Source organism: Mus musculus, chromosome 19, assembly GCF_000001635.26.
Source record: "Mus musculus strain C57BL/6J chromosome 19, GRCm38.p6 C57BL/6J".
NCBI lineage: Eukaryota > Metazoa > Chordata > Mammalia > Rodentia > Muridae > Mus > Mus musculus.
Genome location: NC_000085.6, coordinates 47,608,418 through 47,623,882, shown reverse-complemented (window position 1 = coordinate 47,623,882; position 15,465 = coordinate 47,608,418). Strand labels below are relative to the sequence as shown.

Sequence of the window (15,465 nt, the reverse complement as noted above, 5' to 3'; positions counted from 1 at the left end):
AACTCAGCCATACTCACTGCTGCTCTGCTCACGACAGCTAGGAAATGGAATCATCCCAAATGTCCTCAACTGAGGAACGAATCCTGAAAATGTGATGCAGACACACTATGGAATATTATGCAGCAATTAAGAAAAATGAAACCATGGAATCCGCAGGCAAATGGATGGAAATACAAAGGATTATACTGAGTTAAGCCAGTCCCGAAAAGACAAATATCATATATTCTCTTTCATGATAGCTCTTAATTCAAATCTTTATATTTGACTCTCTAACCCGGAGCAGTCACAGAAACCAGGAGACTGGGGAGGGGGAGATGCAACAGAGAAGAGAACAGTAGGGTAGTGGGGTAAATGTAATTTGAAGAGGAAATGGGAGAAATAGGGCGGTGGTGAGAATGGGAAGTGGGACAAAGGTCAATATGTAAGAAGGAGAGCATAGTAAAAACATCTGAAAAAGTCATAAGAAATCTTTATTACCTACTTACCTAAAATTAGACATATAAGTCAGTGTGTGTGTGTGTGTGTGTGTGTGTGTGTGTGTGTGTGTGTGTGTGTTTGTGTGTGTGATCTAAATACAATTTTCCCACCTGGGCTGACAATGCCCCCCCCCAGACTATCTCACAAACCCCCACCGCCAGGCATTAGAAGCAATATTATACAAACTGGGCGTGTTGTATTTGTATATTTAGGAATAGACATAAGCTGGAATTAAAGAAAAAGAGGTCTGAGACCATGAATTTAAAAGGTGAGGAGAGTACAAGGGAGGAGTTGGAGAGAAGAAAGGAAAAGGAGAAATTATATAATATTTAATTTCAAAATAGTTAAAAAAACAAACAAACCACAAAATCCTAAGACTAGAAGCTGAAAGATGGAACCTGGATCGCACAGTGACAGGGATCTCTAAAAGCTGGGTAAGCAATCTGCCCGTCTCCTGATACTAACTTGTCACGACAGACTCCACATGAGACTTGGTTTACTATAAACCAGTGAGAAGGCAGGGACTGCGGAGCCCTGTCAAGAGGGTTTTGGTTTTTTTTCCTAAAAATAACTCAGAAACCAGAGGCCTGAGCAATGACAAAAGCAGGCCAATCTCCTCCTCAGAGATGAGTGTCTGCAGCTACTCTAGGCGTGTCTCAAATACACCAGGTCTCGTTCCCTGCCGTCAGGGCACAGACGCCAAGGCCTCACCAGCATCTCCTGCTCAAAGCGCCTGAAGATCTGCTCCCGCTGCTGCTGCAGTTTCCCATTGAGCTGCTGCTGGGCTCGCTGCTCCTCCTTCTGAAGAAGCCTCAGCTCCCGAAGTTCCTGACGCCTGACAGAGTGCGACAGAAAGAAGCAAAGTACACTTTGGAGTAATACTTCAAACAAAAGCTTTAACTGGAGGATTTTAAACCAAAAACAAATTTTCAAATAATCTAAAGTTAACCAAGAATTTACTGGTTTGTCTATTCTTCAGTTTCCAGAAACAGCACAGAGGTTAAAACTCATGTTAATTATCTACTGTTTCTCTACTTGCCTGAGAAAGCGCAGTTCCTCCGTTTTGGAGTCGCTGTCTGTAACTATCTTCGATGTCGTCACACTCACTTCTACACCATCGACAATAAACTTGCGTGTTTTCTTCAATGTTTTCTTCTGTCTTCTTGTCTCCTGAATGAGATTTCATTTTGGGTTAGGTTTTGTGTAAATATCACCCATGAAAGATATTTTCCTCTTTAAAACTGAAGATGTCTTGCCAGCTATGAGCTGCACATAGAAAGCAGTAGGAATATCTGTACAACAGCTTTATCACCTTATTCCTAAATTGAGAGCTCACATTCAACTTTGCAGATGACAAAGAACAAACTCTAAGTGAGAGTGAGCCTTCTGGTCAAGTGCAGGGCTGTTAGACACTGCATGGTGACTCTGACACATTAACCTCTTCATCTTTCACTGAGTGGCTCTCACCCCTACAGGGAGACAATTACTTTGTTTACTGGGGTGGGGGTGTGGAGAGCCAAGCCCAGCACTCAGGAGTTTGACGAGAGGTTGGAGGGCTCCATACAAGACTCTGGAAAGAGACAAGAAGCATAGGGAGGGAATGAAAGAAAAAACTGTGCAAGGAGAAGGGGAAGAGAAAGGGAAAGAGGGGAAAGGAGGGAACTGAAAGAGAGAGAAGAGGAGTCCCAAAACAGGAAGTGGAGAAAAGGCACGAAACTGAAATTGTGTCAAAATTCAGGTTTGCCTTGGGCACCTTCCAGCCACATCTCACTTCTCCATCCTCCAGATCTAGGGCCTCACTCACGTTCCCCTCCAAATCTGACTGCGGCAGCAGCAGCAGCCCCGCATTCCTCTATCACGGACATGCTTTAAATGTACGTATGCACGTGTGTGTGTGCACACACAAAACCTTCCTTAACCTATAAATTTCACATTTCTCCAGCTTCTACAGCAAGGGATATATAATTAGCATCCCTTAGTTCCCACAGAAGTAGTTCCAGTGGAAGAGAGCCGGCTCCCCTAAGTTATCCCCTGGCCTGGAGATGCTCTTTATGGCACATATGCACACACACCCATAAACATTCAAAGTAATAAATACAATGCATTAAAAAAAAAAAAACCTCTCTTTTGCTACATATCCTGACCCTTTGGAGCCTTACTAAACTTGCTAAAATTGTACTCAGACATGTGCAAGAGAAACTAAATGAAAACAACAAACTGTCTTGTCCTGTTTACGTCATTTGCAAAAATGAACAGGCTCTACCAAAAAATCTGAAGGTTATTCCCAGAATATTTCTCTCCAATTCTTTTTGATTGCCTTATGACCCCAAAAGAGTTAATAGGGTTAGTATTACATTGATATAATAGTGTTTTAAGGTAGCAATGAACTAGAAATTCAAATAACAAAGCCAAAATAACAAAGCAAAACCGAACAAGGCCCCAGACACACTCACCTGCAGAGACACTGAGCCGCTGTCCTTAGCTTTGCTTAGGAAGCTAGAGATGGACAAGTTCAGGTCACCACTGCTATTCTCCACAGTGGACCCAGTCCCTGAGTCGGTGTCATTTCCCTTTTCATGTTCAGGCTCTGGTGGCAGTATGGTTTCAGGTTTTGGCAAAGCACCCATTTCTTCTTTATTTTCTGTGGTTTCAGAATTAATATTAATACTGGGTATTAAGACAGGGTGAGGCTCGCTGGGCTGCGATGCTGCAGGAGCTTGGGACTCTGCTTTAACGGGCACTTTCTGTGCGTTTTCTTTTCTCTCCAAATCTACCTCAGTAGCAGCTGCCTCACCTTCACTCCCGAGAGCCCGTGCCTCAGCACCAGTAACTACAAGTCTCTCTAGCTCCTCAATGCTATTGGACTCGCTGACCTGCTCAACTTCATCCGTCTCCGGTTGCTCCAGGGTTGCCCGTGTGGTCTCTGACGTGCTGGTTAACTGTCCCTCAGCTTCACACACTGCAGGCTGCTGCTCTGGCTGTTTATCCTCAACTCTCTCTCCACCAGGAGGCTCTTCCTCAGCCCCACCGGCCTCAGGGCCCTCTGTGGGCTTCTCTGCTAGTGTCTGGGTAGGCGCCAGGGCTTCGTCCCCTTCCCCACTCTGTGCTGCCTTACTGAGCTCAGCAGCCTTCTGAGTGTCATCTAGAGCCTCGTCTGTCCCCACCTCACTGCTTCTATCACTGGTTATAACTTTTTGAGCTGTACCATCTTTTCCTAATTTCTCTTGGGTTTCTTCCTTTGTAAGCCCAACTTCATTGTCAACTGCCTGAAAATCTGCTTCTTTTTCTCCAGTCTCTTGAGAAACTAAGTCCATTGTTTGAATATGTGTGTCATTAATTTCTTCAGATTGTATAAGTTTACTCTCAAGTGTCTCTTGGTTTTCTTTATTTCTGTCTTCCTCTGGTTTCAGACAATCAGTGTTCGTTTCTAAAGTTACTCTATTATTCTCATTTTCTTCACTGACTGAATTAACATCCACAGTTTGCTGGTCTTGTGTATCTGGCAGATTTTCCAGCTTGGGTCTTTTCTTCTCTCTCCCATTCTCATGGATTCCTACTGTTTGGTCATTTAGTTCAGCCCCAGTTTCTAAGTTCACATCACTTGCATGCTCATCCACAGCCTTCTCAGGACCGTCAGTCGTAGGTTTCTCATTAAGAATTTTGTTGCTAAATTTATCCTCAGAAGTACTTTGTTCTGTTCTTTCTGACACAGATTCCAAAATACAAGCATTTTGTGAAAGTTTATCTTCTTCAGAGCTGGCAATGCTGAGGTCAGAGGAGGCACGTTTATTTGCAGGTATTGGCTACAAAAAGATTTTATACATCATTAGTACAAAAATGTTGAGCTCAAGACAGTCATCCAAATAATGGCTTTATATATCTATACTCAGATGATATTTTTAATAGCTATGTTCTATAAAACTTGAGGTTATAAAAATAACTTTGAAAAGTAACCATCTTCAATAATGAACATGATGAGAACAGGTGACATAGGAAACCTTGTTCCTAGCGCCACTTCTAACTGAAGGTTCTGCTCTGCACCCTCAGATCCATGTGCAACCACATCTCACTCCTAATGACACTGACCAGAGCATTCTCTGCTTCCTCCTCCTCATCTTCTTCCTTGCCATCTTCAACTTCTTCTGTTACTTCAGCCTTTGCCTCAGCAATCAACTCTCGGACTGGTTTGTTGGAATCAACGGTAACAAAGGGATGCTGTTGATTGTTTTAAAAAAAAAAAGCATGCTCAATGGTAACTGAAATGCTTGTAAAATTTAAATATATAAAAAGATCCTTCTGTGTCAAAAACTATGAAATATGGATATAAAAACATACATAACTTCAAACATTATACCTGAAACAAAAATGAAGAAGACAGGAGTGAGCAAAAATTAAAAATTGCCTGAGCTGGATTTTATTTTGTTTTGTATAATTGAGTTTTTATTTTTTAAAAACACTATTATTTATTTAGTGTGTGTGTACATGAGGGGGTCAGATTTTCAAGAGTCAGTTTTCTGTACCATGTGGTCCTGGAGATCAAACTCAGTTTGCCAGGCTTGGTTGCAGGTACCTGTACTGAGCCATCTTGCAGACCTCTGTTTTATTTTGTTTCTATAATTTGAAGGAATTTTGTCAATAATTAAAACAACTTGTTATGACTGAATAGAAGATACATTTGGTTTTTCTATGTTTGAAAGTTTCATTAACAATGTTTTTAAGATTTATTTATCTTATGTATGGGAATATACCATAGCTGTCTTCAGACACACCAGAAGAGGGCATCAGATCTCACTACAGATGGTTTTGAGTCACCATTGGCTGCTGGGAATTCAACTCCAGACCTCTGGAGGAGCAGTCAGTGCTCCTAACCTCTGAGCCATCTCTCCAGCCCATCGTTACAATCTTTAAGACTTAAAGCCAGTGTTAAGTTTAGGCATCCCTTCCTTACACGTAACCACAAGAGGCCAGTGGGATGGCTCTGTGGGCTAACGCGCTGGCTGCCAAACTAGCAACAATGCTGAGTTCAAGCATCAGTACAAACAGGAAGGACACCACCACTGTGGCGTGGAAAAGCAAACGCACAGCACTCGCATGTACACTACCCAGATTTTTTACATTAGCATCTACATAAATCCTGTCAAAATATTAATAAAAATGTTACAAAACCCTTTACATTTCTGTTAAAAGTATCTACAAATGCCTGTTTGCTTTTTCAAATGATCCTAACATCACTGTCAAGTAAAGGACGTTTCCCTCATCTCTGTGCTCTCAGATCATAACAATGTCTGTGTGGTGGCTACTCTTAGTTGCTAACATCTGGAATTAGCTAAAATTCAAGCTACGGGGTGTACTTGTGAGGACTTTTTCTTGATCAAACCATTTGTAATGGGGTCTACCCTAAGTTCCACCTTCTGCAGCAGAAGATCCACCTTAAGTCTGCGCCACACTTCCTACTGGCAGCCTATTTAAAGGACAGGGTAGAAGGAAGCTTTTCTTTACTCTTTGCCTGCTCCCTCTCACTCTTCTTGGCAAATCCATTCCTTCCCTGGCATTAGAGCCTACTTGTCTGGAATTCCACCACACACTGAAGACCAGCTGAGACACCAGCCTTATAAACTGAACAACTACTGGATTCTTAAACTTTCCAAAGGGAGACAGCCTTTGTTGAAATAGTCATTCTATAGCCTGTAACTCACTATAATAAAATCTGTTTGCATATAGAGGTTAATTCTATCGCTTCTGCTCTCTATTGGTTCTGTTTCTCTAGGGAGCCCCAGCTAATACAGTCTGCTATAGGTTAAGATCTTCACATACAGGAGCAATGAAATACTGGGAAGTGTGTTTAGGGACATAGAGATATACTTTTTAAAACAGAGCAAGTCAATTTTCCCTATCCCCTATCGCCATAAACAGCTCAGCTTAATACACTACCACACTGGCATTACACAACACACACCCTTACAGCAACTGACCTAGGATTTGGTATTATCTCTAATATTATGAGATAATATAGTGACACACTTTTATTTCAAATATAAGGAACAGGCCCTACTTTAAAATAAAATCAAGTTTATCTAACCATCTTCCATGTGTGTGAGTGTGTGTGTGCGCATGTTCACTCATGTGCAGTACACATGTGCATGCAGAGGCGAGGACAACCTCAGGTGTCATTCTTCCTCCAGCACCATTCACCTTTTTATTTATTTATTTATTTATTTATTTTTTGGAGACAGATCTCTCACTGACCTGGGACTTGCCAATTTGGTTTACCCTGGATGGCCAACATACCCAGGAATGGCTCTATCTCTGCTTCCTCAGCACTGGGATCAAAAGCAGGTACTACCACACCTGGCTTTTTAACATGGATTCTGGGGACCTGTACTATTACAGGTCTCCACATTTGGTCAGCAAGCACATTACTAAATAAGCCATCTCCTCAGCCCCACATCCCTTTTTAAAGTCAATACTACTAACTGTACCCTCAACTCTTGAAATAAGAGGAAAAAGTAAAAAGATTCATGAGCTCATAGCCTCTGCATATAAGGTACTAGCTTTCAGTCATTAGAGACAGCATACAAATAGCTATTACAATAAAAAAGAACATAATTACACAGGAGAGACAATTTATACACTAAATGCCTGCTAATGACAACACGTGCTCCTAAGCAATGTAAACAGCGACATAATGGCTTTCCACAGACACACGCAAGTGGAAAGGGGAAGAGTGAACAGATCTGAGAGTGCATTCGTTCAAAGACACTGTTAAACAATCTGCCTGGTTATCACGCTGTCCTCACTTCACCTGCAACAGCTGAGACGTGGTCCACCGCGCATCCACATTCTTTTCCAAGCATTTCCTTAGAAAGTCCTTAAAATTTGAAGACCTGCAGAATAAAATGTATTTTATTTTACTTCCTTGTTATTAATTTTTTAAAAAATCAAACAAAATTCCTTAATAAATTGTGTTTAGTTTCATTATCTTTAGTATTGATTAGTATTAATTGAATAAGGTAAGAAGACTAATAAGACTTTATGAAACATAGTCTGTAAATATGTTAGGCATACATGCGACAGGGCACACAGATGTTCACTAAGATGCAGCTGTATCTTCACAAGTTACCGAAATGCAACAAAAACTGTTACACTAAGTTCCAAAATCCATATCAGCTGTAAATGGGCTCCACTGTTTACAGAACAGAAAATGTTCCACACGGAACCCTGTCAGTTATTATAATGGTTCTCCTAAGCCGTAAGTCTTTCTCAGGTGTTTTAATTTTACTTTGTGTATAGATGTGAGCACCTGCATTCCATATACCAAGTGCATGCCCTAGTACTTAGAGGCCAGAAGAGGGCATCAAATCCCCTGGAATTATAGCCAGCTGTGGCTACCAAGTGAGTGCTGGGACTGAACCCAGACCCTCTGCAAGAGTAGCCAGTGCTACTTAATGGCTGAGCAATCTCCCCAGGTCCTCAAGTCCTAGAAACAGACCCACATCAGTTTCCTCACTGACAGTCTTTGCGCCACATCCCCAAACTTAAAGACCCTTAGCAAACTAAAAGAACAGAACATCATGTTTTGGTTCTTTAAAAACTTTCTTTAAAGGCTGGAGAGATGGCTCAGTGGTTAAGAGTACTGACTGCTCTTCTGAAGGTCCAGAGTTCAAATCCCAGCAACTACATGGTGGCTCACAGCTATCTGTAATGAGATCTGATGCCCTCTTCTGGTGTGTCTGAAGACAGCTAAGTGAACTTACATATAATAAACAAATCTTTAAAAAAACAAAACTTCTTTTAAATTAGCTCACCATTTTGATGGCTGTGCTAATGTTGGGGGCTCAGATTTTGCAATTTTCAGCAGCACGCGCATTGGATTTAACTCATGATGAGGTGGCTCTATCTCAGCCATTTCTATTAAAGTAATACCCAGGGACCAAACATCAGCTTTGTAGTCATAAGGTCTGTCCTTTGATGTCTCACACATGACTACTTCAGGAGCCATCCTATAAAGAAAGGAAAATGAAAGTTAAGATGTTTAAATAATAGTCATTAAACTATAGTCAGGATAATGACTATGTGTGGACAAAGTAATTACTGCAGACACAACTAACAGTATAAATTCATAAAAATGAGTACCTACCAATATGGTGTGCCAATAAATGAATCCCTCCTTTGAATTGTCCTGGTATTTTTAGCTGATACTCCAAAATCCGCTTGAAATAAATAATCATACAATAATGTTAATGACAGCTTAAGTATGATGAACTGTATTCAATGGGGTAAAGGGGAGCAGGTCAAGTCTTCAGTGAGGCCTCCCTTACTGAAAGGTAAAAACAAAGAACTTCTCTGCCAGTCTAATTCTTTTTTTAATTTTGGTGTGTATTGTGCAGAGCACATATGTGCTCGTTTATGCATGTAGAGTGTGTACATACATGCTCACAGAGGCCAGAGGTCAACGTCCGGTGTCTTCTCCCCTAGTCCTCCTCATCCTACTTTTGAAACCATTCCTTCTTAATGAGCTTGGAGCTCACCATTTTGGCAAACCCAGCCTGGCCAGGGAGCACTAGGATTCCTCCTGTCTCCAGCACCCAGCACATGGGCTATAAGCATCCATCACCACGCCCAGCTTTTCCATGGGTTCTTAGGGTCCAACATCAGGACCTCATATACCACAACAGACACTTTACCCACTGAGCTATCTTGACCACTCTAATCCTAACCATCTTCTTTCTCGCATCTTTCCAAAAGATTGCTAAATTTCCCTTCATAGATATACTGAAAACCACCTACACACACTCAAATAACAAATAACAGCGATGATAAATTTCTCAGAATTGAATTGAAAAAACTGTCACTCTAAATTAAAACAATTATGTACTTCAAAACAAATGCCAAATGTTGCATGCAACAGTTAAATCAGTGAAGATACTTTCCTGTAGTGTGAAAAAAACAGAAATTATACCAAAGCAGCCTTTCTGACAGCAAAGGCATCATAAAACCACACTACAAAAGATGAGCGTAGCGGTGCACACCTGTGATCACAGTGCGTCAGAGGCTCAGGCAGCAAGACCAGGAGTTTAGAGTTACTCTAGACTACAGAGTAAGATTATCTAAAAATAAATAAATAAACAAACAAAGATAAAAAATAAAAACCCTTAATGATATTACAAAGAACACATGGGGAGCTTTACTGTTTCTGATTTAAGTTATAAAGAACAGTGCCATGGTAATTTCATCAGAGGTCCAGCCTACCTTTTAACCTTAGAACTCAGAACCAACTAATTATCTTTAAAACTAAATAAAACATTTTTCTGCTTTTGTCCCAAGTACACAACTAAAGAGAACCTCTTCTTATAAAACTGTTAACTTACAGTAATGAAGAATGAATTAACTAATTATAAATTTATCAAAAATAATAGACGAAAAATGATATAATTCATTTTGAAGCCTCTTTTAAAGAAAAAAAATCTGGGTATTGAGGACAAATAAGCTTGGGGTGCCCGTCTTGGTAGGCGCTTTCCTGGCACATGTGAGACCTGGACTCAGGACCCAGTAGTGAGAAAAGAGTCCTAGCAGAAATGTACCTGACACCTGCTTATAATGCAGCACAAAACAACTTGTTCTATCAAACTCGAGACGCATCAAGCCCCTCAAAAGCCTTTGCCTTATCCACGAACTCACTACCTGAAGGAAACAGACAGGAACTGAAATCACCACAGGATCAGCAAACGCGGCTGAAGGGGAGCCTCCATCTAGTGGCCAGACCCAGCGTTTAGATTTCACTCCTGCCTCCTCAAGGAGTCTTTTAAGAAACATGCTCCTAACCATCCAGTCACTGGGAATTTAAACCCACGTGTACACAGTGTATCTGTGTACATGCTGTGGACTTTGGAGAAGTCACAAACCACTGTGATAATCTTTCTTTGTTTCCTTTTTTGTCCTTCAAACAATCAAATATTACTCTCTTAGTTGGAACAATGCTAACTCGATGAGAATGCATGCTACTATGTAAAGAGAGGAATAGAGAAGAAATATGTAATTTACAGAGATGTCAAAAGAAAGTCAAAATTTATATGAGCAAATTCAAACTCTTGGGGATAAAAAAGGGATAACTGAGCCCATAAAGAAACAAATGAGTGGTGATGGGAGTCATCACAAATGTGGAAAGGGTGGGGTGGGGGCTGAGGTCAGATGAGCACATGAAAGACCTGGGGTGGGGACTGGCCCGGTCTAATGTCTGCACCTAAGTCATGACTCAAGCTTCACCAAGGCTCCTGTCTAAAACCTTACATAGCTTTCCTCGTGGATTTCTGTATCTCTTTATGGCACAACAAGGATAAAATTTAGCACCTCCCATGTCCAACTGCACGCTGTGACAATGTAGAATGAGATGGGTAGAATCACTGGAACCAATATCAACATGGCTTCTGAATAATTTTACTTTTTCCAAAAAAAAATTTGGACAGCACTGCTTGAAATTGTCCAGTTTAGAAAAACTTCTTAAAAGGCTCTATCTTCTCCTTGCATGTCCACGTGTGAACTTAGCTATCCTGACTAAAAATCTACATCTAATTCTGTATCTAATCTATAACTAATAAATGACATTCACCATTTATTCCTTTGATATGAAAGACAAAATTAAATGCTAATCCTTACACTTATTTTACTTTCAAACCTAAGGTTATGTGTTGGTTTAATGTGTATACCATAAAATAAAATAAGAACGGCATGGGGTGTTAGTGATAGAGCAATTGCTTAAGAAATACAAGGCTTGGGTGCTGGAGGTCCTGAGTTCAATTCCCAGCAACCACATGGTGATTCACAACCATTTGCAATGGGGTCTAACGCCCTTTTCTGGTGTGTCTGAAGAGAGCAACGGTGTACTCATATACATAAAATAAATACATAAATCATTTTTTTTAAAAAGAAATAAAAAAGCCACTTTATTTTTAAAAAAAAAGAAATATAAGGCTCTGGGTAGAACAAGTGGAACAAAAACATATTAGGTATGTTGTCATAAAGATAATTTTAGTCTAGCATTATATTATGTTCCAAATATAAAGCATTTACAAGTGTTCAATCTATACTCAAAAAACGTACAGGAGGAAATCTTGACTAGTGTTTTACAAATCCATGCTTCTGAACAGAACACGCCCTCTTTTACTTTCTTTCTAGGTGTCATTAGATGCATAGACTTAGGGACGCTAAGGACTGGCAAATGCTTAACCACTGCATTGCTTACAGGACAGCTGGCAGTCCTTCTCCCTGGTTTACATGTCTGGGTAGGCCAAACAGCAGCAAGTCATCCATTCCACTGTCAATCTCAGAGCGCAGATTCAAATGTTGAAATAACTTACCTAATTTAATGTCTCCATCTAAGGTAAAGAGAATATTGCCAGCTTTTAGATCTCGGTGGATGATTTTATTGTCATGTAAGTAATTCAATGCCTCTAATGTCTGCTTGCAGACTACTTGGATTTGGGATTCAGTTAATGGTCTCTCAAGTTCTATAAGGAGAAAGTAAAATAAATGTTTATATAATTAAGTATTTCTCAGCGCATCCCTCCACTGTGATCTTTCAAAGATGAAGTCATTTATTTTAAAAGAGCTAAATATCTACAAAAATTACTTTCCCGTCACAGACTTTCAACATCACATGATTACATTTATCTAAAATATAATTAAGTTGATTTCTTACTGTACTGAATTCTAAAATTACATTTATGTACACACAGTTGAAATTCGAGAACAATTTAAGAATCAAACAGAAAACCGAGATATTTACCAAGCATCACAGCATCCACTGCTCCCCCTGCACAGAATTCAATGAGGATCTGCACACAAAGGAAAAGTGTTGGTGATGACACCAGCTTTCGGCACTTAGCAAGAACACACAAATGGAAAGCCACTGGTTCATCTAGGCTATAGAAGCAGTACCATGCCAAACATGAAGGACTCCTTGTCGTCAGCTACTGGTCGGAAGAGACGCTCTTCTCAGAATTCACAAGGAGAAAATGGTATAGAAGTATGCCCCCCCACACACACACACCTTTCCTTTTTTCTTCTTTTCTGTTTTTGAGTCAGGTTTCCCTACAGTCTGGGCTAGACTCAGATCTGAGTCCAGACTAGACTCAAATCTGCAATGCCCCTGTATCTACCTTTAAAAGCTGGTAGGCATGTTTTACTACACCCAGTTATGCCCATTTTTTATAAATAACAATTTTTAATATCCTTTCTTTTTTAAAATTAGCAAGTATACATTGTGCAATCACTGTAATATTATCTATACATTTTAAAGATCTTATTACTGAAATATCTCATTACCTTCATCTTTCAATTAACTACTACAATGTTAAGTAACCAAATATATTGTCTATCATTCAATAAATAAATTCTGAAAAAAGCAGGCTTATTTTAAATTATTTTTAATTATCCTATGTGTATGTACCTATGCCAGAATATGTGAACATATATTCTCTTGAAGGCCAGAGAAGGGTGTTGGGTCCCCAGGAAGCAGTTACAAGCAGCTAGAAACTACCCAGGACAGGTGCTGAGAACCAAACTTGGGTCTTCTGCAAGAGCAGAACATGCTCTTAAGCACGAAGCCATCCCCCAAGTCCTTTTCTTTAGGTTAAAAAAAAAAAGACAAACAGATTCAAACTCAATTATCACTGTCACATACCCACAATTATAATCCTATAATGATTATTTTTATTTATTTATTTATTTATTTATTTATTTATATTAATTTATATTAATGGCGCCTATTATATTGTCCCTCACAGTAAACTAAATTTTTATTTTGCAATAGTATCAAGGCCTATTTCTTTCTTTCTTTTTTTAAAGATTTGTTTATATTATATAGGCAAGTACACTGTCACTCTCTTCAGAGACACCAGAAGATGGCATCAGATCCCATTACAGATGGTTGTGAGCCACCATGTGGTTGCTGGGAATTGAACTCAGGACCTCTAAAAGAGCAGCCAGTGCTCTTAACCACTGAGCCACCTCTCCAGCCCCCAGTCTATTTCTTAAACTGCTTAGGAGTTTTTATTTTGCAATATTTAGAAATATTCTGATAGAACCCTGAACAAGTATTTTAGAAGACATGACACCAATAATAACTATACTCTTTAAAATAATATTTTAGCAAACTGTATAATTCCCTATGTTTTCCCTCTCACTTAAAATTTTTTCTTTTGTTTTTGTCTTTTGAGACAGGATCTTTCTATATAGCTTTGGCTGTCCTGGAACTAACTGTGAAGACCAAGCTGGCCTCCAACTCACTGAAATCCAGTTGCCTCTGCCTCCTGAGTGCTGGGATTAAGGTGTGCACCACCACACCAGGCTACTACAATAATTTTAACAAATGCGTACCAATAACAATGTATTTTAAAAATCATTACATGATCGGAAAAATAATTTGAAAGCTAACTTTATCCTCTGAGAAATAAACAAGCTCAAGAGTGAGCTAACCCAGCTAAGCTCCGAACCAGCAGCAGCCAGATCCAAGAGGAAAGTCTCTTGATTTCAAGCCAGATTCTAAAAAATGCATCTAAAACTCTGTTTTATAAAAAACCTTCTTGATAGGCCAGAATGACGGCACGACAGTTAAGAGCACTCACTAGCTGCTCTTCCAGAGAACCCAGGCTTGGTTCTAGCACCTCCATGCAAGTTCACTACTATCTGTAACTCTAGTCCCAGGAAAAATGATGTCCTCTTCTGACCACCACAGGAACTAGGCATGCACATGGTGAACAAACATTCATGCAGACTATACACCCACATACACAAATCAATATTTTAAAAATGTTTTTAAAAAGGCTGTTGATAAAAGTAGGTTGGTATAAGTAAATTGTTATTATATTAAATATTAAGATATTACTGCTTAGTCTACTTGTGTCTATTTTCTTAAAAATGAGCAAAATGTATGTAATTAATAACTACTTCATCAAGAGGTGAAGTTGAGCCTAATATTTAGCATTACTCATAGCTTACAGTATTGTATGATTCATAAAACTTTATGGTAAAAAGTATAAAAAACTCTCCAAAAATATTTAAAATACTTAAATTGAAATTACAAACATACTTTAGAAATGTTAATATCCTTGACCAAGCGCTCCCACCTAGACTCAGTGTCAAATACTTATGATAAAATGTCATAATCTGAAATCTAACGCTAAACATCCACTGAAACTTGCTAATGACTCTCACTGGCAGATCAACCCTCAATCAAGTAACTAAATACAAGGGGTGGTAACACACAAAATGAGCTTCCACAACCTCTTTAGGACATTAAATCACTTTGCCTTCTCTTTTCAGGAATGAAAATTACATACCCAAAGGTTGTTCTCGTAATAGAAGGCATCTAGAAGCTTGACGATGTTTGGGTGATCACAAGATGCTAATATGTCAATCTCAACCATATAATCTTCAAGCTCTTCTTCAGATTTGGTGTCAATCACCTTTGCAGCAGCTAAAACATTGGTCTCTTTATTCTGGGCCTAAAAACGAAGATATCAGAAATGTCTGTCACACTTTAAATGCTTGATTTACATTTTAATGTTTAAAAAAGAAAGAAAAGAAAACGTTAGATTCTCATCAACACCAAGAAGCAGCTGAGGTTCCTTTGTATCCACCCCACCCCACCTCAGTCTGCACCAGGCTGGGACATTTGCCAATGAGCCTACACTAACACCACTATCATTTCTGTGCACAGCTCACATTAGTGTTCAGTCTTGGTGCTACACACTGAGAACTACCAAACGTCTAACAAAATGTAGCCATTCTGGCTAGTCACCTCACTCATCTTTTCACCTCCTCCTTGGTTTTGCCTTTTCCAGAATGGCACATAGTTGGAATCACAGACTTCTCAGATTGGCTTTCATTTAACTCTAGGTATTTAAAGTTCCTGTAGGTCTTTTCATGGTTTGACAGCTCATTTCTTCTTAGTGCTGAATAGTCTCCCACTGTCTATATGTACCACAGTTT

At 39.5% G+C, this 15,465-nt stretch overlaps 1 protein-coding gene across 3 annotated transcripts in view; it reads right to left on the bottom strand.

Moving 5' to 3' along the window:
• The window catches only part of Slk (STE20-like kinase), a 65,228-nt gene that overhangs the window by 21,364 nt on the left and 28,399 nt on the right, over nt 1-15,465 (bottom strand). For all 3 annotated transcript variants that reach the window (NM_009289.3, NM_001164639.1, XM_006526827.4), the window contains exons 2-11: nt 14,814-14,978; nt 12,260-12,308; nt 11,832-11,981; nt 8,615-8,687; nt 8,283-8,477; nt 7,280-7,361; nt 4,564-4,692; nt 2,931-4,280; nt 1,517-1,647; nt 1,189-1,312 (exon numbers count right to left, since the gene is read on the bottom strand). In NM_009289.3, the coding sequence (NP_033315.2) occupies nt 1,189-1,312; nt 1,517-1,647; nt 2,931-4,280; nt 4,564-4,692; nt 7,280-7,361; nt 8,283-8,477; nt 8,615-8,687; nt 11,832-11,981; nt 12,260-12,308; nt 14,814-14,978 (2,448 nt within the window). The remainder of the gene's footprint in view (nt 1-1,188; nt 1,313-1,516; nt 1,648-2,930; nt 4,281-4,563; nt 4,693-7,279; nt 7,362-8,282; nt 8,478-8,614; nt 8,688-11,831; nt 11,982-12,259; nt 12,309-14,813; nt 14,979-15,465) is intronic.